The sequence below is a fragment of the Chelonoidis abingdonii genome, chromosome 25, assembly GCF_003597395.2.
Source record: "Chelonoidis abingdonii isolate Lonesome George chromosome 25, CheloAbing_2.0, whole genome shotgun sequence".
NCBI classification, from domain to species: domain Eukaryota; kingdom Metazoa; phylum Chordata; order Testudines; family Testudinidae; genus Chelonoidis; species Chelonoidis abingdonii.
The window spans coordinates 15,309,021-15,332,126 of record NC_133793.1 but is presented as its reverse complement, the minus strand read 5'-3'; the positions used below and the strand labels follow the sequence as shown (position 1 = coordinate 15,332,126).

The 23,106-nt window shown below is 42.9% G+C and overlaps 1 protein-coding gene across 3 annotated transcripts; it reads right to left on the bottom strand.

The window, feature by feature from the left end:
• Positions 1-1,482: 1,482 nt before the first annotated feature.
• ZCCHC17 (zinc finger CCHC-type containing 17) lies at positions 1,483-22,917 on the bottom strand. 3 transcript variants are annotated; one of them, XM_032802213.2, is made up of 8 exons: positions 22,842-22,916; positions 21,356-21,525; positions 18,806-18,863; positions 15,964-16,064; positions 12,489-12,580; positions 11,575-11,675; positions 7,211-7,350; positions 1,483-2,886 (listed from the first exon to the last, which is right to left on the bottom strand). In XM_032802213.2, exons 2-8 carry the CDS (start codon positions 21,419-21,421, stop codon positions 2,704-2,706), a joined length of 741 nt encoding a protein of 246 aa, XP_032658104.1. In that variant the 5' UTR covers positions 21,422-21,525; positions 22,842-22,916; the 3' UTR covers positions 1,483-2,703. The 3 variants fall into 3 exon arrangements, with proteins under 3 accessions (XP_032658104.1, XP_032658105.1, XP_074916927.1); XM_032802214.2 differs by lacking the exon at positions 22,842-22,916 and adding an exon at positions 22,324-22,618; XM_075060826.1 differs by having other exon boundaries at positions 2,803-2,880; positions 7,206-7,350; positions 22,842-22,917.
• Positions 22,918-23,106: the final 189 nt, after the last annotated feature.

The following is a 23,106-nucleotide window of genomic DNA, read 5'->3' as shown; positions in this document are numbered from 1 at the left end:
ATTTATATACACACACACACAATCATTCCACATAACCACATCCTTACACCACAAATTCAGCAGAGAACGCTGCATGTAGCATAAACATGAGACTGCCCACATGAGCAGAAGGGAGGCTGGGAAATCAAGGTTAGGAGACAGGGATGCTCAGCTAGATCCATCACACTGAGGTCTGGAAAATGAGTTTTCGATAATCACGGAGTCCATCATGCTTTGGGACTTTTCACAGAAGAGTCTGATTGTGAACTGAACCCATATCCCCTCCAGCAGGTGAGGCATATCGCACCACATCACCAGTGCTTGAAGACCTTACAAGTGGGAGCAATGTTTGGTCTTCCCTGACTTTGCTGAAGAACATGTGGAATGAAAGCTCTTGCCAGCCTGCCCTTTCCATCTAGGGCTGAATTCTTAAGCCCTATCTACCTTGAGGAAATTCAGTCTGGTGTAGTGAATGCACTAAAATGCATGTTGTAGTAGTGGCTAGGGGCCTGGTCAGGGATCAGGGTCCCCATTGTTCTCTGCACTGTACAAACAAAAGGTTTTGCAGGGTTTCCACTCACGCAGCTTACTTCAGAATACTTCAGAACGGTACTGGTTTAGCTGTACTGCTGGAAGCCCTGCTGTGCATCAGCTCAGTGCAGTCACATTCGAGCTGGCATATACTTTTACCCTGCAGTGAATCTCCTCAATGCACCCAGGGCTTTCCCAGAGAGATTTTCTCCCTAGTGAGTTAAATAGGTGTAAGAGTTTTAAATGAGAGTAAGAATCACTTATCTTCTCAATTAGGAACCACTCTTCTTGTCAGTGATGTCATTCTCTGGCCCATGTCATGCAAGAGGTTAGACTAGATGATCATGTTTTCTGATTTGAATTTTTCTAGTTCTTCAGTTGTCAAGAGCCTTTCAGACTCGCTCTCTCTCTCTGTACATTGGATGAGCAAGGCAGTACAAAGCCATGTTTTCCCTTGTCAGGTCATCTTGAAGTTGACCAGTCTGGGGCAGGTTTATATGAGAAAGCTGCAGCATTTTAACTAAAGGTGGTATTTGAAACTGATGCAAACCCCCTCTGGGGACAACCCTTAGTTCAGTTTGTCTTACAATGATTTGAAGCAGGTTTCAACTACTCTGAAATAAGCCACTCATAAAACAGTGCAACTTGTATGTTTAGACAAAGCCTTTGTTTTGCTGCCCCAGACAAAAGACTATGGTTACACTAGGAGCACTTTACTGGAACAGGAACAGTGCTACACTCAATCAGCAAAGAGCTCCAGTGTGGACACAGCTATACTGGTGAAGCTGAGCTTTTGCTGGTATGGCAAGCCCGCCCCCAAGGGATAAGCTATAGTGTAAAAGCAAGGTTTGGCTGGTATAACTGTGGCACAGCTCTGTCAGGCAAAAATCAGCCCCAACTGACATAGGTGTGCCAGCAGAGTCTGTAGTGTAGACACAACCCAAAATATAAATCAGAACAGCATCAGAAGAATGTAATTTAGCATTTCAGAGGTTTATTTTTCAGAATTTACACAGTTAGCAATACTGACAAAGCTAATGTTTACCTCTCCATAACATAATTTAGCTGATTTGTTACCAACCCTCTGTCACTGCTAACAGGCAGAATGGAAAGACTGAGGGGTTGTCTACACACAAAAATGGTTCTGCTTTTATTATCCCAGCGTAGTTAAAGCAATACAATCCTCCTATAGTGGATGTACGTTTGTATAAAGATGACTTATACTGGTACAGCCATTCCCATACGGCAGGGGAATAAGCTGCATCAGAGGCGCCAACTTTGTGATTTCCTGGGAGTGCTGGACCCCCACTCTGCCCTAGGCCCTGCCCCCACTCCACCCTGCCTCTTCCCACCCTCTCTCCCCCCTAGCGCCTCCTGCATACCACTGAACAGCTGACCAGGGTGGTTGGAAGGCGCTGATGTGTGGGACTGCTGGTGGGGGTTGAGCACCCACTATTTTTTTTTTCCCCATTGGTGCTCCAGCCCCAGAGCACACATGCAGTCGGTGCCTATGATAAGGACATTTATACCAGCGTAACTGAGTTCACACTAGGAGTTGTACCAATATAAAACTCTATTGGTAACAAAAATCACACCCCTAGCCACAGAGTTACACTGATACAAAAACAGTCCATAGGGCAGGACTGAGATGCAGAGGGGTGATAAATGTAACAATCAGCAGGGAGGCAGTGCCCATGACTAGACAATCAGCTGACAGGGTGTGGGGGTGGCTCCCTCTAATGTTTTGCAGGGACTGGTTGGCAGGGACCAAAAGTAGCACAGCTGTCACCCTTTGACAGGCACTGGATACGCTGCTGCTGTCCTGCACACTCCTTGCTGTTTCAAAGGAACTCACTACAGCCCTGGCAGCTCACTCAGAGGAACCTGAAGCTTTTACAGATGGGAGAGTCACTGTCGAATAGGAGTAATGAATCTATTTTGGCAGGTACAACCACTGGGCTCTCAGCAGGAGAATGGGAGCCTGTGTAACTTTATAGTGGATAACTAATTTCAAAGTCAACATCTTTAACATCAATGGCTGAATGCTGCTTTTAGAAGGAAGTTCTTCATCCCTGAAACAAGCGTGTAGTGATTTAACTCTACTCTCTCCAGGTAGTTTATTCTAGAAGGCTAGAGCGAGCAGGCAGGCAGGGAGTTGACAACACCAGTGCCCCTTTCTAGCTTCTCTCCTCCTCATTCCTTGTGCTTTTTCTTGTGCTTCTTTTTCTTCTTCTTCTTCTGAGGCTTACTGGCTTTCTCCGAACGCTTGGCCCTCTTGCTGGCTGGCTGAGCCCCATCGCTGTCCGAGTCGGAGCTGTCTGAATTGTCAGACTCTGATGACTTCTTGCTCTTGTGTTTCTTTTTCTTCTTCTTTTCCTGTTGGCAAGGAGGAGACAAAGCCACAACAGTTGCAAAGTGCTCACTGGTTAAGGCAGTGAGCTGCTTTTCAGAAGGAGAACGTCAGGTCATTTCTTAACACACAGCCTGTTGCTATCCAGGAAGAACGGGATGGGCTGCTGGTCCAGTTACTCAGCAGTTAAATAGTTCTGACATGTCAAACCATATCAGCAAACTGGGGTGAGACAGTTACCATAGTGGGGGCTGCGGATAAAGCACAAACCTCAATCCTTCAAACTGTTACTCGGGCAAGTAATCCCTACTCACATCCCTAGTCCCACTGAAGTCAGAGACTATTCAAATACAGATGACTCACTTGGGTGGTAGTTGGCAAGATCAGGCCCTAGTTTATTCATAAAGTGGGTTTCTAAACTAGCTTGTCTAAAACCGTTCTCTGTATCTCTCCCTGCCTGCCCCCCTCAAAAATGTGAAAGTAACTGAACCCTTAAGCCTGTCAGGGAACCCTTGGGGCCTGTTCCCTACAGCAGCAGTTCTCAACCAGGGTTCTGTGGCCCCCAGGGAGGCGTGAACAGGTTTCAGGAGGTCTGCCAAGCAGGGCCAGCATTAGACTCGCTGGAGCCCCAGCATCTGAGCAACTAAGCTTTGCAGAGTGCCCTGTGGTGTGGGGCCACAGGCAACTGCCCTGCTTGCTACCTCCTAACACTGGCTCTGGCTTTTATAAGCAGAAAAACAGTTGCTATGGCAGAGGTGGGCTGTGGAGTTTTTACAAGCATTTGTGTGAATGTAGGGGGAGAAGGTCTGAAAGAAAAGAATTGAGAAATCCTGGGTTAGAGCACAGGTGAGTGAGGGTACACGGAGGCTAGAGGGATATAAAGGGTCCAAAAAAGTGTGAGAGAGGCATCGATCAGAATAGCTGAAGGTGTTACAAAGGGGAACAGTTAGGAGTAAGCATCAATGGAGCTGATACAGACTGGGTGCCCCATTAGTGTGGGGAATAAAAGCGTCATTTGAAAAGAAATAGTCTCTTGCCTTTATGGCTGTGATGATAATCTCTTGAATGTGATTTACTGCTGTGCTGTCTAGCTCTTAATATTTCCTCCTGATTCACTTGCCTCCAGCTCCTTAATCAATGTTGATGCTCTTCTCAATTCTTGCCAATTAATCTTTCTATGAATGGCGGGGACAAACACACCACCTTACCAAAGGCGCAATCCCAGCTCTCACTCATGGCTACTCAAAGCAAAACCTTGTTTCAGTGGACTTGTCCAACACACACTTTATTAGGCATGAAGCAACTTAGGATAACCTACCCTTCCATTTCTACAGCCAGACCTCCGAGGCCAAGAATTTTACAGGATTCAAAAAAAGGATTGGACATTGACATGGGGAACAAGAATAGCCAGTGTTGCTATAATTAATATTTTGAGAGAGAGCTAGGAAAAGGATCTAAACTCTCATGTATTGAGACACGAAGCAACCTCTGACTACTAGGCCCAGGTTACCCCATAACTGGCAGAGCTGGATTTCTTCCCTTGAAGCAGTCAGACAGAGGATACTGAACTGAACAGACAGCTGGTATGATCCTGTAAGGCAATTCTTATGTTTAATTGGATGAAGAAACTTTAATGACAGGTTTATGTGATCGGGAATCCTGTTAGGGAGGGCAAGAGATTGCGTTCATATTGATTTAATTTAGTAATAAAGTGAAGAAGTAAGGCTAATGTTTACAAGCAAGCACGCCTATCCCATAACACTAGCAAAATACATCTCTGCTGAAACAGGGAGTAAATAAAAGCAACTGAAGCCAAATAGTGTGTCTATAAGGACACTTGATCACAGAAGGGAATAATCAGAAATGTAACTTTGTTTAACACCACAGACTCAGCTCAGCCATACATACTAAGGTCCTATTATTGTTAAAAGAAGGAGAACAAAAATGGAAGGTTTATAGAGCTGTTCCATCCTGCTGGAGAACAACAGTTCTTGAAGTGTTGTTGGTATTGTATAATGAACGGACTGTTAGAACAAGTTTAAAAAGCATCAAAGAACAGGAGACACCATCGGAATGGTCCATATCAGCATCTCCAGAAGACCCGCTCAGAAGCAGGCACAGTGAAGAGTGAGCTCATGCTTACCAGTGCAACAGTCCCACAGCAAATAAATGACACTCAAAAAATCTGTAGGAGATGACTATGGCTCAGTGTAAACCTATTACTGGCTGCATTTCCTGTGATCTGGGAGTAATGGAGTTTGTGTAGCTGATCTTTGAAGTTGTGCTTAACCCTTTTCAGTTGGCACAAATATTTTGTTATCAAAGCACCGGTGTTCCTTGCGGATAAGAGGAATAATGGAGTGGGCAGAGGGTTTCCAGTAGGAAAATGCCTTCTCAAAGGGCTGTGAGAACGCAGGCATCCGGAACTGGCTGTGAACTCTGCTCCTTCTGCTTGGAATCAGACTCTTCTGAATTTAAAGGTTCCCAGCTAGATTCCTTTTTGAAACCCACTGAGACCAAACTGTTGCTCTCCAAACTGAGGGTATCTCTGCATTGCCAAAAAAGGTGTGTCCTTAACTTGGGTTAAAATAGCACTGAACAAGGGATCTCAAAAAGCGACAGAGTCCTGTGGCACCTTATAGACTAAAGGAAGTATTGGAGCATGAACTTTTGTGGGTGAATACCCACTTCGTCAGACTCATGTGGTGGAAATTTCCTGAGGAAGGTATAACTATGCAGGCAAGAATCAGTCTAGAGATAACGAGGTTCTCAGTAAGGGATCTCACTACATCTGACAAAGAGACTCATTTTATTTTACTTTTTTAGTTCAACCGGTTGAAAGACTGTTAACAATGCTCAAGGTCTGGCTGTGAAGATGCTTCAGAGAGTGGAAGGACAGAGGGAGATGAGGCAGCAAAGTAATGGGAGCCCTAACCATAACCTTTTCATTGTTTCTGTCATATAAAGAATGATTTACACTCCCTTCTAGGGAGGAATGTAATGGGAGAAGCCAAGTGTCACCGAAGCTGACAGCGCTGCTTATTATCTTAGGGAAGATGTTCTCCAGTAACCTCGACCCCATCCCGGGGCTCATGGAGAGTTCTGCTGGAACAGCCTTGCTGTAAATCACTCCCGCCTGTCACAACTGTTAGTGCTGTGTAGTCACTTGGTGAGGAAACAGAAATGAATAGTCAAGCCAGCTGGTATAGTTACATAATTCATGACACTACAAACAGAATGATTCCTTCCAAGCCAGCAGCCAATGAGGGGGAACATCTCTGCAGCTTACTTAGAGGACAAAGTTAAAAACCTGACTCAGCATAAGGAAATGAAGTACATAACTAGGAAAACAACAAGGTGGTAGCCCAGGTTCTGATATGAGTGAAACCTGTGAAAATCTAGAATAAAACTCTACCCATTTATGGATCTGCTCTGGGTCCAATGTAACTAACTAAGAATCTAACACAGCATGTCTAGTGGTGACAGCAGGAGGCTGGGATGCAAGAACTTCAGACTTACAGTCCTGGCTCTTATACTAAACATGGTCTGTGATCTTGAGCAAGTCATTTCACCACTCTGCACCTCAGTTTAATCACCTATATTATTGCAGCAGAGGAATGGCAGTGCTTCCTTAGATTTGTTCCCCTTCACCACATAAAAATCAACCAGTTTAAAGGGACTAGATTGGTCAAAGCCCATGTGAAAAGAGCTCACTCCATTATTTGCAAACATAACGACACTGAAAAGTTGCAGTTAGGACAATAGGTGTGTCGTTATTTAGACAAATAAAGCAGGAGGAGTGTATCCCTCAACAGGAGGGCAGGCTGATAAGATGCTAACTGCTTATCAGTTCATATGTAACAAAAATTGAAAGCAGCAGCACAGAGACAAAAGAAAAAAAATAGAGAGAGGGGAGAATGAGGCAGAGTGAGGGGAAGGGTTAGGGTGACCAGATGTTATGGGGAAATTACCAGGACCGAGTTAGAGTTACTTCACTATATGGTAGCTCAGTTCTATCATGTGTTTTTCTGGAGAAAAGAATGAAAGAATGGACAAGTGGACTACTTGGAAACCAATGAGACTGTAAGAGTATGGTATACTATGGTAACAAGCACCTCAAATATCCAAGCTAAATTTATTAAAAATGAACAAGTCAGCTAGAAAAAAACTTGCATAAATTGTCCATTTCACCACAGAAACGGTGCAAAACCAAAATCTATCCCTTTCCCAAACCAATGAGCTGTTTGCTTGTTATCACTTTGCAATGTAGGTTAACTTCCTCCCTAGGGCCTCACTTGTAACCTGGCCCATTTTGGCTGTGGTCTATCATTAACAAGGATACAACCATACCTTTTTTTTTTTCTTTGAAGAATTCTCAGCATGGCTGGACTTTTTATCACCTTCATATTCTGCTGTCTCCTCCTCCTCCTCCGGTATCAGACTATACTTGGTTCCCCCAGGCTGCACGAAACATTCTTTGGCAAAATGACCTGCAAAAAGACGTTTGAAATGGAAGAGAGCAAAAAATGAATCCCCCTTTGTGGGCTCTCTCTTTTGAGGAGCACAATGAAGGTTCTACTTGGAGCCCATTTCCATAGTGATTACTTCAGTCTGTTGATCTTAAAATAAAATATCCTTAGAAGTGACAGAATGCCTTCTAAACACTGAGCATTGGGCTGCTCCTCTCCATCTGATATGAGAACTAAGGTAAAACACTCCCCTCCACTGTGCTCTTGTTCCTCCTCCCAGCCTTTGTTTAGGCAAAGCTTTCCAGGGCAGGGACAGTTCCTAGCTCTACTACAATGGGGTGCTGATCTCGGTTGATCTCTAGGTACAACTAGAATACAAAGAATAATTAAGGCTACGATTTAATCATGGTTATATTTAATAACAGTCATGCCGGGCCATGGCCAATAAACAAAAATTCATGGCCCGTGACCTGTCCATGACTTATACTAAAAATACCTGTGAGTAAATCTTGTGGGGGGAGAGGTGCTGGCGAGGTGGGAAGGGCCTGCTGCTGCTCTAGCCAGCCTGCCGGGGCCGCAGCTGCTCCGACTGGTTTCACTGTACACGGGGCTGTTCCAGCTGTTCTGGTGGCTGCCAGAGCGATTGACCCTGGAGCCAGCTGTTTGGGTGGCCCTGAGGTCAGCCACACTGGCCCCTGCAGAAGTCCTGGAGCTTGTGGAAAGTCTCGGAATCCGTGAATTCCACGAGCTCCACGACAGAAACAGAGCCCTAATAATAATAAATGAACTTGCTCTTCACAGTTGGAGCCCTTTGAAACTGACTAACACTAAAGATAATGAAAGTGACCACAACAAACATTTTTGTTTTGCTCATCAATTTGAACTTGTTAGTATGTCCAGGCTGCATTCTCTACAAAGGGACAGATGGAAGGTGCTGTCACCATGTTATTAAAAATTCATCACTACTTCAAACTCCATTCAGTGCTCGTTGCCTCTCATTTGAGGTTGCCACTTTATTGTATAGTGCTAAACATCCCAGCAGGAGGCAGGAATGAGAGAACTTAGGCCTCGTGAAAAAGCAGAGTTTCAGGCAGATGACTCAGTGGATAGGACACTAGAACAGGACTTAAGTCCTGCATTCTGTTCCTGGCTCTGCCTCTGGTTTGCTTTATGACCTTGGGAAAAAGTCATTTCACCTCTCCGTCTGTTTCCTCATTCGTAAAATGGGGATAATAGTGCTTCACAGAGATGGAGGAGCATTGAGATAACCAGGCCAAAAGAGAGAAATATTAAATGTTTGAAAATTATTTTTAAAATATGCTTGGTTAATTTACAATTAATTGTAGCCAATTTTGTGTGTTTTATGTATTTTACAGATATATAAAATTCAGTACTTTAAAATACTTGGAAATTGGGACCAGAGGTCAGTTCTGACTTGCTTGTAAGACTAAAGATGGTAGTTTCACTGTTTTTTCTTAGATGCAGCAGTGACAATCTCCTGTTACAATGCTTGTTTCCTTTAACGTTCGACTGGTTTAATCTGCACTGATTAACCAAGCCAGGGTACTGAATAGAACACAAGTCACTTAAGAGGGATTAATCAGACAAACCCAGTGTCCCAGTGTCTGAACAAAGAACTACGGGAGAGACTTCTCTGCGCAGGGGCTTCAACAGCAGAAGGAGCATACGGCAGAGGGAATAAGCTCACGTCAGGGAAGCTCTTCACGACAATGGGAATGTCTTTCCAGCCAAGCATCTTAAGTAGACTTTTAATCAGTGTCAATTTTACTGTACACACACAAACCAATGAAAAAAATATTTCCATTGATAATAATGAAACAGACATAGGCAAAGTAAGAAAAATGCTGCATGAGAGCTCAGTTTGATTGAAGGATATTTTGTATATTTTGACAGGCGATGTTGACAATTTGTGTTCAAAGGTTAATAAAGCTTTCCCTTTTTGAATCTCAAAGTCTACTGCCATTAAATAGTTGTCTGATGCCCCCACAATTTCTGACAACTGAAAATTTAAATGGACAAAAATAAAAATACTTAAAACACAAATAGATATTATCAGTCAAATTAAAAACAAAAAATCAAATTCTGGCAAGCCATACAGAAACAACTGCTTAGGTTTGGAAATTAGCCTCATTTTGGATCTACTCTGCACACACCAATGGCTGAACTCTAAAAATAGTTCCTGCCAACACATCTTGCCTAGCCAATTTGGACCAGAAAAAGCCATTTTTAAAATAATGCTTTAAAATCATTACCAGAGTTAGGAATCTAGTTTAGAAAATGGTTTTTAGCAGCATTTTCAAGATGGTTGTGTGCAGTCCATACTGGACACGTAACTATATTCAGCATCAGCAGAAACTGTTTTTAAATGTGTACTTATTAAGCTTTCTTAGCACAGTTTAAAAGTTCAGCATAACTATTAGCCAATGACCATGTAATATATGAGAACAAATAGGGCATGGTACAAATTCCACAGGCAAAATACTTAATTAGGACTAAGGTTGCTCACGTATTATTATCCATCAACAAAATCACTATATGTTAAAGAAACCCCCAGTTAAGCCAAGATTCACTTCCATACAACTCTCACACCTAGGCTTCGCAGAATTCAATATTAATTTTTTTATGATTTTGACAGATCTATTTTTATGCATTTTCCTATTTTTATCAATTTCAATTTTCACAGTTCTGAAACCCCACAATTTTGCAGAATTATTTAATAGTAGATGCTGAGATTCAAAAAGGCAAAGCATTATTAACTGTTGAACACAACTGTGAACTTCACATCAAACTATGCAAAGTATCTCAGACTCATAGACTAAGGACAGAAAGAACCAGCATAATCATCTAGTCTGACCTCCAGCACATTGCAGGCCACAGACCCTTACCCATCCACTCCTGTAATAAACCCTTAATCTCTGGATGAGTTACTGAACTCCTCAAATCATGGTTTAAAGACTTCAAGTTACAGAGAATCCACAATTTACACTAGTTAAAACCGGCAAGTGACCCTTACCCCATACTGCAGAGGAAGGTGGAAAACCTACAGGGTCCCTGCCAATTTGACCAGAAGGAAAATTCCTTCTCGACCCCAAATATATTGATCAGTTAAACCCTGCGCATGTGGGCAAGACGCACCAAGCAGACACTTGGAAAGAATTCTCTGTAGTAATTCAAGAGCCTCCCCACCTAGTGTCCCATCTTCAGCTGTTAGGGATTTTTTTTACTGGCAGTTGCAGATAGGCCACGTGCCATTGAAGGCAGTCCCATCCTACTATCCTCTCCATAAACTTATCAAACTCAGGCTTGAAGCCAGTTAGGTTTTTTGCCCCCACTTTCCCTTGGAAGGCTTAAACTCATTTTCATGCAGCATCTTAATTTCTTTGCCCTTCTATAAGTTTCATTAACATATATGGAAATCTTGTGTGCTGGTCTCTGTGTTTTTGGTGAAATCAACGTTTATCAATAAAAAAAATCTAATTCTTCCAAACTTACTTATCTCACACACATTAAAACTGAGTGTTTGGGTAGAGATTGTAACATAGCACTGCTCACAAGCATGCATTCAGTTCCCAGTAGCTGATGGAACTAAAGTAGTTCCATTGGCTTTTCTTGAAATAGCAAGCAGTTAGGATGAATTAAGGAAATAATAGTTTTTCTGTTCAAGTGTAAAATTAGAACAGTATCCTTGCTGTGAAATGCAATGTGTGTGAGGGAGAAAAGTTTGGAATCTGTAGCAATGGGTTCTTTAGCTAGATGAAGTTCAAAACAGCATGGCAGTGAGAATCAAATCTTTAAGAATGAGCATTTCTAAATATTTCCCCTGCAATAGTTAGAAATGACAGAAATTTCAGTTGTCCTCTGAAGAGTTAAGTTTGGAGACCTAAATTCAATCTTTACAGCGAGAAAAAAAAAAGGGGGGGGGGGGGGAGGATAGCTGAGTGGTTTGAGCATTGGCCTGCTAAACTCAGGGTTGTGAGTTCAGTCCTTGAAGGGGCCAGCATATCAGCCATAGCTTCTCAACTACATTAACAGAAGCGTCACATTTTGGTCAAGCGCTCCAAAAAAAAGAAAAAAAAAAAAAAGAGAGNGGGGGGGGGGGTAGCATGCTTTAACTGAATATATCAACACAGCCATAACTGCAGAGTCACTACTGATACCTTCATTATGGAGGTCAAGACAAAAAACTAGAAAAATAGAACAAGAATGGAAACAGCACAAATGTACCTTTGCAACCACATTTTTTGCAGACAGTGTTCAATACAGCTTCCAGGGTAATCTTCTGACTAGTGTAGTCTCTGAATGAACGTTTCTTCCGCTCATCCTGACTGTGGAAAGAAAAGAACTATTTTTCTTTTCCAATCTGCATCACCTCTAACCCCATGCAATTACCTGAAAGCTCAGACTAAAGTTTTCAAACATGGCTGCCTGAAGTTAAGCTTTTAAATCCATAGCTAGGCATCTAAATAAAAGCGACTATTCTGCAGACTGCAGTTGACAGCTTGGTGGAGGAAGCCATAGACAGCATATTACGCTTGCTCCCTATTTGTTTCTTGGTATAAGAGGACTCATTTCAGTGTCAGATTCACAGAATACAGGCAAACACACATAGCCAAAGTATAAGGCCATCACATTCAAAGCTAACTCACAGCTGCCCTAGTTAAGCTAATATAGACATACACATAATGCATCCAAACATATGCCCAAGATAAAAAAATTATTTTTGATGGAGTAGTAAAATGCTATCACAATAAAGGGCAGGCGAGGAGATTTTATGCCTGGGATGGTAAGAGTTTGGACAATTTTGCAGGGCTGTAAACTCACAGGAAATAAATACACCTCAGTACTGGAAGAAAGATTGCCATGGAGAGGTCATTATGAACAGCACATTGTGTTAGCATGCTGAAATTTGGCATTCGAATGCAGTCCTTTGCTGACAGTGCTGCAGAGGGAACATCTTAGATTATTCTTTAGTGACTCCTCCATTCGCTTCAGAGAGGCACTGATGGGCTCAGGAGGGAGCTGCTGCCTCCTTCCTGGCAGGAGGACTGGGACAGTCACTGTAATGGCAGGGCAGGGAACAAAAGGAAGCAATGATCGCCAGGCTGATTCGTTATACCCAACAGAGCAGATTTACCTACTCAAGGGCAACATTGTTTGGATCAAGGTCCTTTCCTGTTCCTTGGTTGACAACCTTCATGGAAAGAGACAGCTTCAATTTGTCATCTTTCATCTGAAAGAGACAGACATGGAGGGAAAAAAAACAAGTCATAGCAGAACCAGGTTACAGGGAAACCCACAAAGAATGAATGAAACTGCCAGTTAGTAAAGAAGTGAATGCTCTGAAGTCAAGGATACATCACAAAATGTTTTAATTTTGACAAGTATATTTTAGTTTTATTTACACTTCAATGTTCCAGTTAATGGACCAGAGTATATAACTTAAAAATAACTGTCTCAGAAATTTGATCATAAAAATCACTACAACGGATCAGATCATAGACCCGTCTAGCTATTAGCTGGTATTTAATAGTGGCCAGTACCAAATACTTTGGGGGAGGGAGGGTGTGTACAAGAAACTCCAAAATGGACAACTGTGGAATAACTTGACCACAAGGGACATTTCTTCCCGATCCTAGGCAGGTTAGTGGTTGGTTTATGTCTTGGAACATGAGGCTTTATATCATTTACAATTTTTTGTCCTTTTATGTAAATAGGAATGTTCTAATTATCCATATAAAAGGCTCTTTTCTGAATCCTAATAAGCTCTTCCTCTCCATATTATCCTGGAGAGTTTCACAGACTGTGTGTTGCTTGACATCTCCCTAGAGTACACAGCCTTTTATTCTTGCTAACAACGTGAGTGAAATGGGCAGGTTACAGTGAAGCTCTGCTCTGATGCAATTTGCAGTCAGACCAAAACTTGGGAGTTATTTTTCATTATTTACTTGCAAAGTCCATGTGTTCTTTTTAGGTGCTTTAACAGATAATGCTTTGGTACTGTCCCTCTCCCCTTCACCTTATAAACAAAGACCCATTTACCTTGCATGTTTTCCACAGAGTAAAAAGAGTTGGTAAAGACAAAGGTTACAACTCTGTAGAGGGGTCATTACAATAGAGACATTAAAAAAAAAATTGGAAATGTGACCTGCAAAGGATTTTTAAAGACTCTGCTTTTTTTGTGTGTGTGCTTCTTTATAATGTACGCATAAGGTCTGAAAGGTCTCTGCAACCATTACCTAACCCTCAAAAAAAAAGGAGGGGGGGCGGTTATTCTCTATGTCATCTCCGGTTTTTCATGATTTCTGAAAAACAGGTAGCGGATTTAAGATGGCACATTGTTAGCACACACCCCTCAAAGAGACAGGATTGCTAAATCTTTAATAAAGACATGCTTTCTCCAAAATATGAGTCATTCAAATTAAAGATGTGTTCATTTTTTAAAGGCGTTTTTAGCAGTCCAACTAAATATCCCTTCTCCACTGGCTTGGTCAGCTTTCACTCTCAGTTCTTGTGCTGTTGTTGTAACAGAAATTGCACAGAATGCAGTATCTTTGTGGACCACTGGATTAAATTTATGAATGGTTTATACATGATTGTGTTCTACTATATGAGGGAGGGTTATCACAGCTCCTCCAGGAAATAGAACACTGGGGGGTGATTAAGGCAAGTCTAAACCCTGGACTGGAGGGAGAGACTCTTCCACCCAAAATAAATGATGGCTGTGAACCTGAAATCTTATGTGGGTGCACTCCAAGAAGGCCAAGAAAGGTTGGGGAGGTTAAAGGTACAGCTAACCCCAAAACTGAGAGTCACCACTAGAATTAACAATGGTACAGGTTCATTACTAGATGGAAATGGTAGAATTATTAAAAATAATGCAGAAAAGATAGAAGTGTTCAATAAATGTTTCTGTTCTATGTTTGGGGAAAACAGATGACGTAATCTCATCATATTATCTTCACATTCTGCTAGTCTCTAAGGAGAACGTCAAACAGCAGGTACTAAAATTAGTATTTTGATTAGTTTTTTCTTGTGATTTGTCTCAAGCTCATTTGAATGGAATTTTTTTTTTTTTTTTAATAAAAGCCATCTTAAATGTGCCAGAAACCAAAAAAGATGATCAAACCATGTTTTACACTTAAAACTAATGATTAAACAACGTAAACATTTTCCGCAGCTGGTGAATTTAATTTATTGTTTCTGCTCATGTCAAGATTTTAGAACTAGTAAATCTCATCCTCTCACACTAGTTTTCAATTCATCAATTGGAAGAGGAAGAGGAAAACAAGTTCACTGCTTTTGCAAGTCTCAACTGGTTTCTTAACTTTGAATGAACTAGTCCAGTGGTTCTCAAACTGTGGGTTGGGACCCCATTTTAATGGGATCACCAGGGCTGACTTACACTTGCTGGGGCCAGGGGCTGAAGCCCGAGCCCAAGCCCCACCATCTGGAGCTCAAGTTACAGGCACCCTACCTGGGGCTGAAGCCCTTAGGCTTCGGCTTTGGCCCCAGCCCCCCTCACCTGGGGCAGTGGGGCTCAGGTTTTAGCATTAGCCCTCCCACCCAGAGCAGCAGAGCTCAGGTGGGCTCAGGCTTTGGTTTCCTTTCCTGGGGTCATGTAGCAATTTTTGCTGGCAGAAGATGGTCAGGGAGCAATCAAGTTTGAGAACCCCTGAACCAGTCATTGAACTGAACTAGCTGAAATGAAAAAAATATTCTCTCTGCACTTGAAGAAAAGGCTACTGCTTTCAAAAGCTGGTTTAGTACTTAATCTGGTTTCAGGTGCCTAGTCGGTGACTTCTACCAACTGGTCTGACTTTCTTTAAAACTCAGCAGCAAACATGTGCTGTTTAATATTTTTTTATATATATATTTAAGTGACTTTAATAAATTATAAATTCAGGTGTTCATGTAGGTTGCCATTTTCAAATTTAATTTTGAATAGATTTAAATAAAAATTGTTTTTCTTTTTTAATAAAATGTATCCACCCTGCACACACATCCTATCAGACTTTCTTTAGACACCACAAAGAAGCAAAAGAGAGTACAAACCCTATTGTTTATTTTGCAAGTCATCTTTAAAAAAAGAACAAACTTTAGCAGTGTCCTTTCAAAGAAAGGTCATTCCTTCAAACAGATTAAGAGAATTCTCAGCTTCTGCTAAGAATGGGTTTAGAAACCTTTCCAACAGTGCATAGTTTACATTTATGTAGCATCTTGCTTCCCAATAAATCCTGAAGTATTTCATATGATATACAAACACCATAGGAGGAGTCATGTAGCTACCTACAGGGTAACATGTCAACCAGCAAACAGTAGTCTGAACAATGGTGCAGGGGGGAGGCAAGATGACATTTGATCAAGGATGAACTCCTACTTTTATGAAGAATCCCATGTGATCTTTGAAGCCCATGCAAACCAAACAAAAAGTCGGTTCTTAAATGCTCATGTGAGGAGGAACATGATTAGTTTGTGTTCACAACAAACAGCATCATGCACTAAAAGAAGTGATTGGAACACTAAGCTTCTGTTAACATGAAAACCATTAACTTGCTGTAGTTGCAATTTTTTTCTTAGTTTACACAGTGCTTAAGACACCATAAGCAATTTTACCTCTCTTCCAATAAGCTTCACCCATACTTTGTCTCCAACATCTACCATCTCTGAGGGTTTGTCCACCCGACAGGCTGACATGTGGGTTCTATGGACAAGGCCTAGAGGCAGTTTTTGGGGAAAAAAAATAAAATACATTGTTTTTGGTTGAACATATCCTCTAGAAAATGAGAACATCAAGTGCTGGAGTATCCTTAGGTGAAATGAAACACCTGGGTTACTCAATCACCACTTCATGCAGAATAAAGATTTATGAGGTTTATTGGTTTTTCAAAACCATTTATAAACCAAACGCAGCCAGCTAAACCCACCAAAATCTGCTCCAAACTCACAATGGGGCAGCTCTTACAAAATGAGAACCTGACAGCTAAAAAACGCTTATATCATTCCAATCTCATAGAACTGGTGTAATTTCCCCCAAAGAGTTTGATCTTGCGAGTCTTTGTGCATAGCAAGGTACATGCAAATTTAAGGTTCTGGTGCAGCAACAAGCTCTGTGCAGAAGGGAATCTTGCAGCCAGGTGGTACTTATTGCAAGATTGGGCCAAAAGTCTCCATGACTTCAATGGAATCTAGACATCCGTAAAGGCTGCAGGATTCATAGAATATCAGGGTTGGAAGACACCTCAGGAGGTCATCTAGTCCAAACCCCTGCTCAAAGCAGGGCCAATTCCCAACTAAATCATCCCAGTCAGGGCTTTGTCAATCCGGGCTTTAAAAACCTCTAAGTAAGGAGATTCCATCACTTCCCTAGGTAACCCATTCCAGTGCTTCACCACCCTCCTAGTGAAAAAGTTTTTCCTAATATCCAATCTAAACCTCCCTCACTGCAACTTGAGACCATTATTCCTTGTTCTGTCATCTGTCACCACTGAGAACAGTCTAGATCCATCCTCTTTGGAACCCCCTTTCAGGTAGTTGAAAGCAGCTATCAAATCCCCCCTCACTCTTCTCTTCTGCAGACTAAACAAGCCCAGTTCCCTCAGCCTCTCCTCAGAAGTCATGCGCTCCAGCCCCCTAACCATTTTTATTGCCCTCTGCTGGACTCTTTCCAATTTTTCCACATCCTTCTTGTAGCGTAGGGCTAAAACTGGACACAGTACTTCAGATGGAGCCTCACCAATGCCGAATAGAGGGGAATGATCAAGTCCCTCGATCTGCTGGCAATGCCCCTACTTATACAGCCCAATATGCCGTTAACCTTCTCGGCAACAAGGGCACACTGTTGACTCATATCCAGCTTCTCGTCCACTGCAACCCCGAGATCCTTTTCTGCAGAACTGCTTCCTAGCCATTCGGTCCCTAGTCTGTAGCGGTGCATGGGATTCTTCCATCCTAAGTGCAGGACTCTGCACTTGTCCTTGTTAAACCTCATCAGGTTTCTTTTGTCCCAGTCCTCTAATTTGTTCAGGTCCCTCTGTATCCTATCCCTACCCTCCAGCGTTATCTACCACTCCTCCCAGTTCAGTGCCATCTGCAAACTTGCTGAGAGTGCAGTCCCTTCTGTATTAAACCCAATGCTAATTACTTCTCACTACAAATCACTCTCGTGGGAAGGGGAAGATGGGAGGCTGCATATTTTAGATCAGAGTGCAGCTGGTATGAAAAGTAAGAAAAACAACTCAAAGAAAGAGCACCTTCGCTGTCTGATAAGATGCTAATATAAGAGGCACAAACAACTTTTAATTCCTGTCAATCCTATGGACCTAACAGAACTGGAGAAGAGCAAACAAGATGTTATTCTGTTTCGGGTGTTAGCAGCACATTTTTTAGCTGACAACACCAGAGGCAGAGAACATAACTTGACGGCTCTGGCTTAGCACTGCAGAACTAGCAGGTAGAAAAATCATCCTTTTAACTTGCACAAACTAAACATCTGTTGTGGGACTGTCCTAGTAAGATTAACTATTGAACCAATAGTGCCATTTTTCAGGGTATAACCACATCTCAAGGGAAAGTCCAGTCTTGTTTTTTGATTTTTTTTTAGTGTCACAGTTGACTCGGAAAGCTTTCCACTTAATTTTGCCCCGCTAGTACCATTGCAATGCAGAGACCAGAGAAAAAGATACTTAATACTTTTTCAGTTTGTCTCCCTTCTGCATTTGACTTCATTTCCTGTACAGTTTAACTATTTCCCTTGTATACTCAGATTCACCTGTTAGTACAAGTCTTTCACACAACTGATAGGAAAAACATGAAAAATAACCAAGAAAGCCTGGACCAGGGGTCCCCAACACAGTGCATCTAAATGCGCCCGCATCCTGGCCAGCGGTCGAGCAGCCGCCGAAATGCCACCGAAATTCGGCGGCGATGCCTCTGGATGACGCCGCTTGCCACCGACAAGCGACATCATCAAGAAGCGTCGTCGCCGAAGCAGTTAGGGACAACTGGCCTGGACTGTGTGGCAGTCAGTGATTTACCATTATGATTTTCCTTCCATCTATGAATTCTATTTCATAGGAGAAATTAAGCATTCCAGGCCCTGAATCTGTAGGGAATTACTGCACTCCAGTCTAGTGCCTTATAATGCCACTCCAATATAGCCTATAATCACCTGGAAATGCACTTATTCTCATTTACAGAAAAAAATATTAAATGAATATATTCAGTACTACTGCAAGCATTTATATAGCCCCCTTACATAGCATAAAGGGGGACATTCAAGACCTCAGTAAGAAACCAAACCCCACACTGGGGGGATTTAATCAACTCGGGAGAGGTGAGCAACAGACACATTTTGCAGCATATTCTAAGATGCCAAGTCCTTCTGCAAGGGGAGGATTGTATGATTTAAGCAAACTAGCATAAAACTAAGCCTGAAAATCTAGTCTGTGAAACAAACCTTGTTTCCTGCAGCCTGGAATTTTTATAAAGGCCCCATATTCTGTTACAGCAGCAACCTGTGAAGAAAATCAATATATCCATTGATTGAAAGAGTATCGTGTACATTTTTTCCTTCCCTTCAACCCACTCTCTCTGCATGCACTCGTTTGGTTTCAGCTGTTTCTAATTTGCCTTCTATGAGTCTGCTTCAGGTTATCTGCTTTTGAACTGGGAAGCTACATAACAAATAGTGTTGCATCAGACACACACAAAAGCACAGGATGATTATTTTCTGCCCTGCAAGATAACAGACAAATCTTGACAAATTACATTTGCTATATTTAGCAGAACTCCACCAGAGAGGTCCTTTGGGGCCATCTGCCTGTCCCAAGTCAGGTAAAGGAGGAGGGTTGGGCGTGGGGCTAGCAACTCCACCCCGTAAAAAAAAAAATCAACCTGATACAGAAATGCCAACAATAGAGACAACAGATACTTTTACCCTGGAAAAAGAAGGGTCTTCAACTCGAAGATGCATGAGGCTGGGTGGTGAAAGCCCTGAGGAAGCCACTAAGCCGATTACCCTTCTTGCAACCAGGAGGATTACCATAGGCACATGGAACGTGAGGACCATATATGAGTTAGGAAAGACGGCGCAAGTTGAAGCAGAGATGAGGCAAGCAGCCAGCTAACATCACCAGACAGGCACTGCGGTGGAACCCCCAAGGCAAGCAGAAAAGAGGCCCTCCAAGAAATACCTGCCGACGTGACCTTCAGGCTGATAGCAAAAAAAATGGGCTATACCTGGAACCAGCTAGAGCGAATGGCCCAGGATAGAGGACTCTGGAGATCTGTTGTTGGCGGCCCATACCCCGATTGGGGTGACGGGCACGAGTGAGTGAGTGAGTGAGTGATATTTAGCAGCAGGACCCAATATTTTTAACTTCTGCTTTCCGCTATTTTATTATTTGAGTAAATTTAGTGCTGAGAGACCAGACTGACAGCCTTGGAAACAGTCTTATGCTTATCTATGGAACAGACAATGGAAAGGCAACAAAAACTTCTCTGACTCTTCAAACTAGTGTGCCTCTGAAGGGACTCACCCTAGCATTACGGAGGAATTAACCCTTCCTTTCATGTTCTATTCTATCCTAGGCCTCTCTAACGAGACTGTCCAAAAGGCAGCCAGTCAGTGCCAATAGTGGTAGTGGTGGTTTTGAAATGGATACTTGTCCACTAGTACCTGCACTGACACCCACCAACATAGTTATTACAAACAAGCATCTGATGGTAATGACTTTCACTCACTGCTTGCTATGGCCCCAATTATTCAATAAACTCTGTGCAAATAGACACCTGAGCCTGCACTGAACTTCACTGAAGTTAATTAGTCACTGCATGGATCCACCCATGCAGAGCTTTATTATGGAATCAGGGCCTGATGTTGGAGTTGAACCAATCTAGACTTGAGAGGCTCTTTAACTCATTCTCAGTTGCCTGACATCTATAATTCTAGCCTTTATTGTCTTCTTACTATTCTTAAGGGGGAAAAATAGTACCCAGGGCTCTTTTGATTATGACAAGGCAGACAGGATCCCACTTTCCTTTTTAACTAGAAGAATCGGAAACTAAGGGCACTGCACATTTTAGTTCAGGCACCAATAGGTGGTGTGAGGCTCAGGTACTGCAATTCAGGACTTCAAGTTGTGCCAGATTGCACAACAAATATTCTTGATAGCAGCTATTAAACTCAAGACAGTTTCCAACTTTTAAAAGCTAAAGTCTCTTGTATTTCACAGAATGAGGCTGGATGAAAAGCTTTATCCCCAAGCTCCATATGACATCAAAATTAAAGCAATAAGATTTTCAGATCCCTCACACTTGAGTTGAAAAATCAGACTTGGCTGAGAGAAAATCAGAATGAATTCTCCGAAGACAGCTTTTCACATCCTACAAGAAGACTAGCCTGTTTATGAATACACATTCTTAGCTAATCCTCTTAAATTAGTAGTTATTACTCTTCAGAATGGAGGCATTTGCATTAGCAATGTGGCTCACCCATCAGTTTTATTTTAAAGACATCTAATGAAATAACACCTGCAATAAGAGTCTCAACCTGTTCTCAAAACACTAGTTAAAATATTTACAAAAAGAAGTGTATTAAATATTTTTCTTTAATCTGAGAATGCTGGTAAAAGGCAGTGGCTCAAGAGGCTGAAGTCCTCTTCTCATCCTTATCAATGTGCATCAACTCTAACCTAAAGGAAGAGAGGGGAATTCTCTTTATATAGCCTATGTACTCAGTCTCTACACTGGGAATGCAAGCAAGGGGTCAGTCAGAGGCAGCTGTGGTGGTAGTTAGTGGCTTTTTGTTATACAGACACTTGTTCTCTATGAACCAAAGTACACAATAGCAGCTCATTTCACATAAGTCACTTAGCTTTGTTACCAGTAATTAGGGCTGGTTCTGAACTGGTGGTTTAAAAATGAAAGGCTCTAATCCTCTCTCGATGTCCTGCACTATTCATGTCTCCCATACTTTTTCATGACCCTAAGCAACGACAATACATACCTCTCCTTGGAAGACGTCATAGAGTTCAGGCAATGTCTCCATTGTCTCAGGTCTCAGAGACTTCATTTGGGAAGTTTTCTAAGAGCATGCACTCCACAATTCTTTCCTTGCAGCTTACTTTGATTCCATTTATGAGATGGTATCCCTCTGTGGAGCAACCCTATTCATAACTAAAATGAAGACAGACACCACTTGTTGAAAGAAATAGCTTCATTGGTAATAAAATAAAAAAAAGCTCTTGAGGAAGTCTTTCAGGGAGGTTTTTTACCTGCCCCACTTTCACTCATACTACAGTCACAGTTATTTCTGAATATCCATTACTATGCTCCAATACGTCTGCTAGTTTATAAGGTGCCACAGGACTCTTTGCTGCCTTTACAGATCCAGACTAACACAGCTACCCCTCTGATACTTGACTTCATTACTATAGTGTCTGGTGCTCACGCGATATATTATGGCAGTACAATCCAGTGAGTAGACAAGCCAAAGAACCAGAAGACCCAGGTTCTTCTGTGATACAGCTGTCAATAGCATGCCATGTAATCGTAAGAAAATCACTTAAGTTTGTGCCACAGTTTCCTCCCTCTATAAAACTGTGACACGATACCCTCCCTTGGAAAGCTCTTTGAGGTGTATGTATGAAGAGGACTACATAATTACTAAGTATTCTAGTACCTAGGCAAATACATCAAAATATGTACCCACGCCTGTAAATTGCCAATTTTGCCCCATTTTCAGAATTCAGCACCCTCATACATATGTAGTTCCTATTTTATTTCAGCGACTGTAGTGAGGGTGATTATAATCTGTTCCCTTCACTACTACCTACGACACACGCCTAACACCCAAAACGTAGACAAAAAGACCCCGCAATTCCTCGTCCAAGCCATCACACTTTAAAAGGCGAGGGCCCGCTTAGAGCCTTCTGAATGCTGGGCTGAGCCGCGGCGCCGCGGGGCGGCTCTCACCCAGACACGGAAACGCTGCAGCATCTCCAGGACTGCCAACCCCAACAGCTAAAACACGCGTCCGGCTGCCCAAAATCATGAGAATGGCTTGAAGAGCGCCACGTTCTTTGAGAAGGGAACGCCGCGTTCAGGAGTCTTTTCATTTGCGCTCCGGTTCTCCCCCTTTCGCTTGCCCTCGGGTCACGTCTCCAGGCTGCCCTGCTTGGCCCCACGAGCTGGGCTTGGCGGGAAACCCTAAACACACTGACACAAACATGGCGAGAGGTGGCCGCACCAGCCCCTCTTCGATACCGTCCAGCGCCCACAGCGAGCTCCCCGGGGCGGGGCCAGCTGGGTCTGTACAGCGCCGAGCACACGGGCCGTAACCGGGCACGGCAGGGGCTACCGCGGCCCGAGCGCGCAGCATGTGGGCTGAGGAGGCCCAGCGCTCCGGGCCGCAGCCAGAGGATGGGGGTGACGAGCTCCCCGTCGAGGAAAAGGCTGAGGGCTCAGCTCCCCGCTGCTCCCACCTCACTCACCCTCTGCCGCCGCTCTCCCGCCCGCGCCCTGGTGCAACCTAGCCTGAGGGACCTCGCACCCGCCAATCAGCACGCAGCTTGCTCCTGAGTGTCACTCACGTAGCTAATGGGCGCGCTCGATGCTAGAAATCCCTCCGCTAATCCGTTTGCAAGCATGGCCAGCTCTACCCAATCAGCGCACTGAAAAGAAGACGGGCGCGGATGGTGGTCGCCACCAATCAGAGCGGGGAACCGGGCAGTTCTATCCAATGGGTGGAGGACGGGG

Coding starts and splice junctions, on each gene's coding strand:
- ZCCHC17 (XM_032802213.2), bottom strand. CDS start 21,421: ATGAAGTCTCTGAGACCTGAGACAATGGAGACATTGCCTGAACTCTAT. Junction 18,864..21,355: donor ATGACGTCTTCCAAGGAGAG/GTATGTATTGTC, acceptor TTTTCTTCACAG/GTTGCTGCTGTAACAGAATA. Junction 12,581..15,963: donor TGAAGCTTATTGGAAGAGAG/GTAAAATTGCTT, acceptor TGTCTCTTTCAG/ATGAAAGATGACAAATTGAA.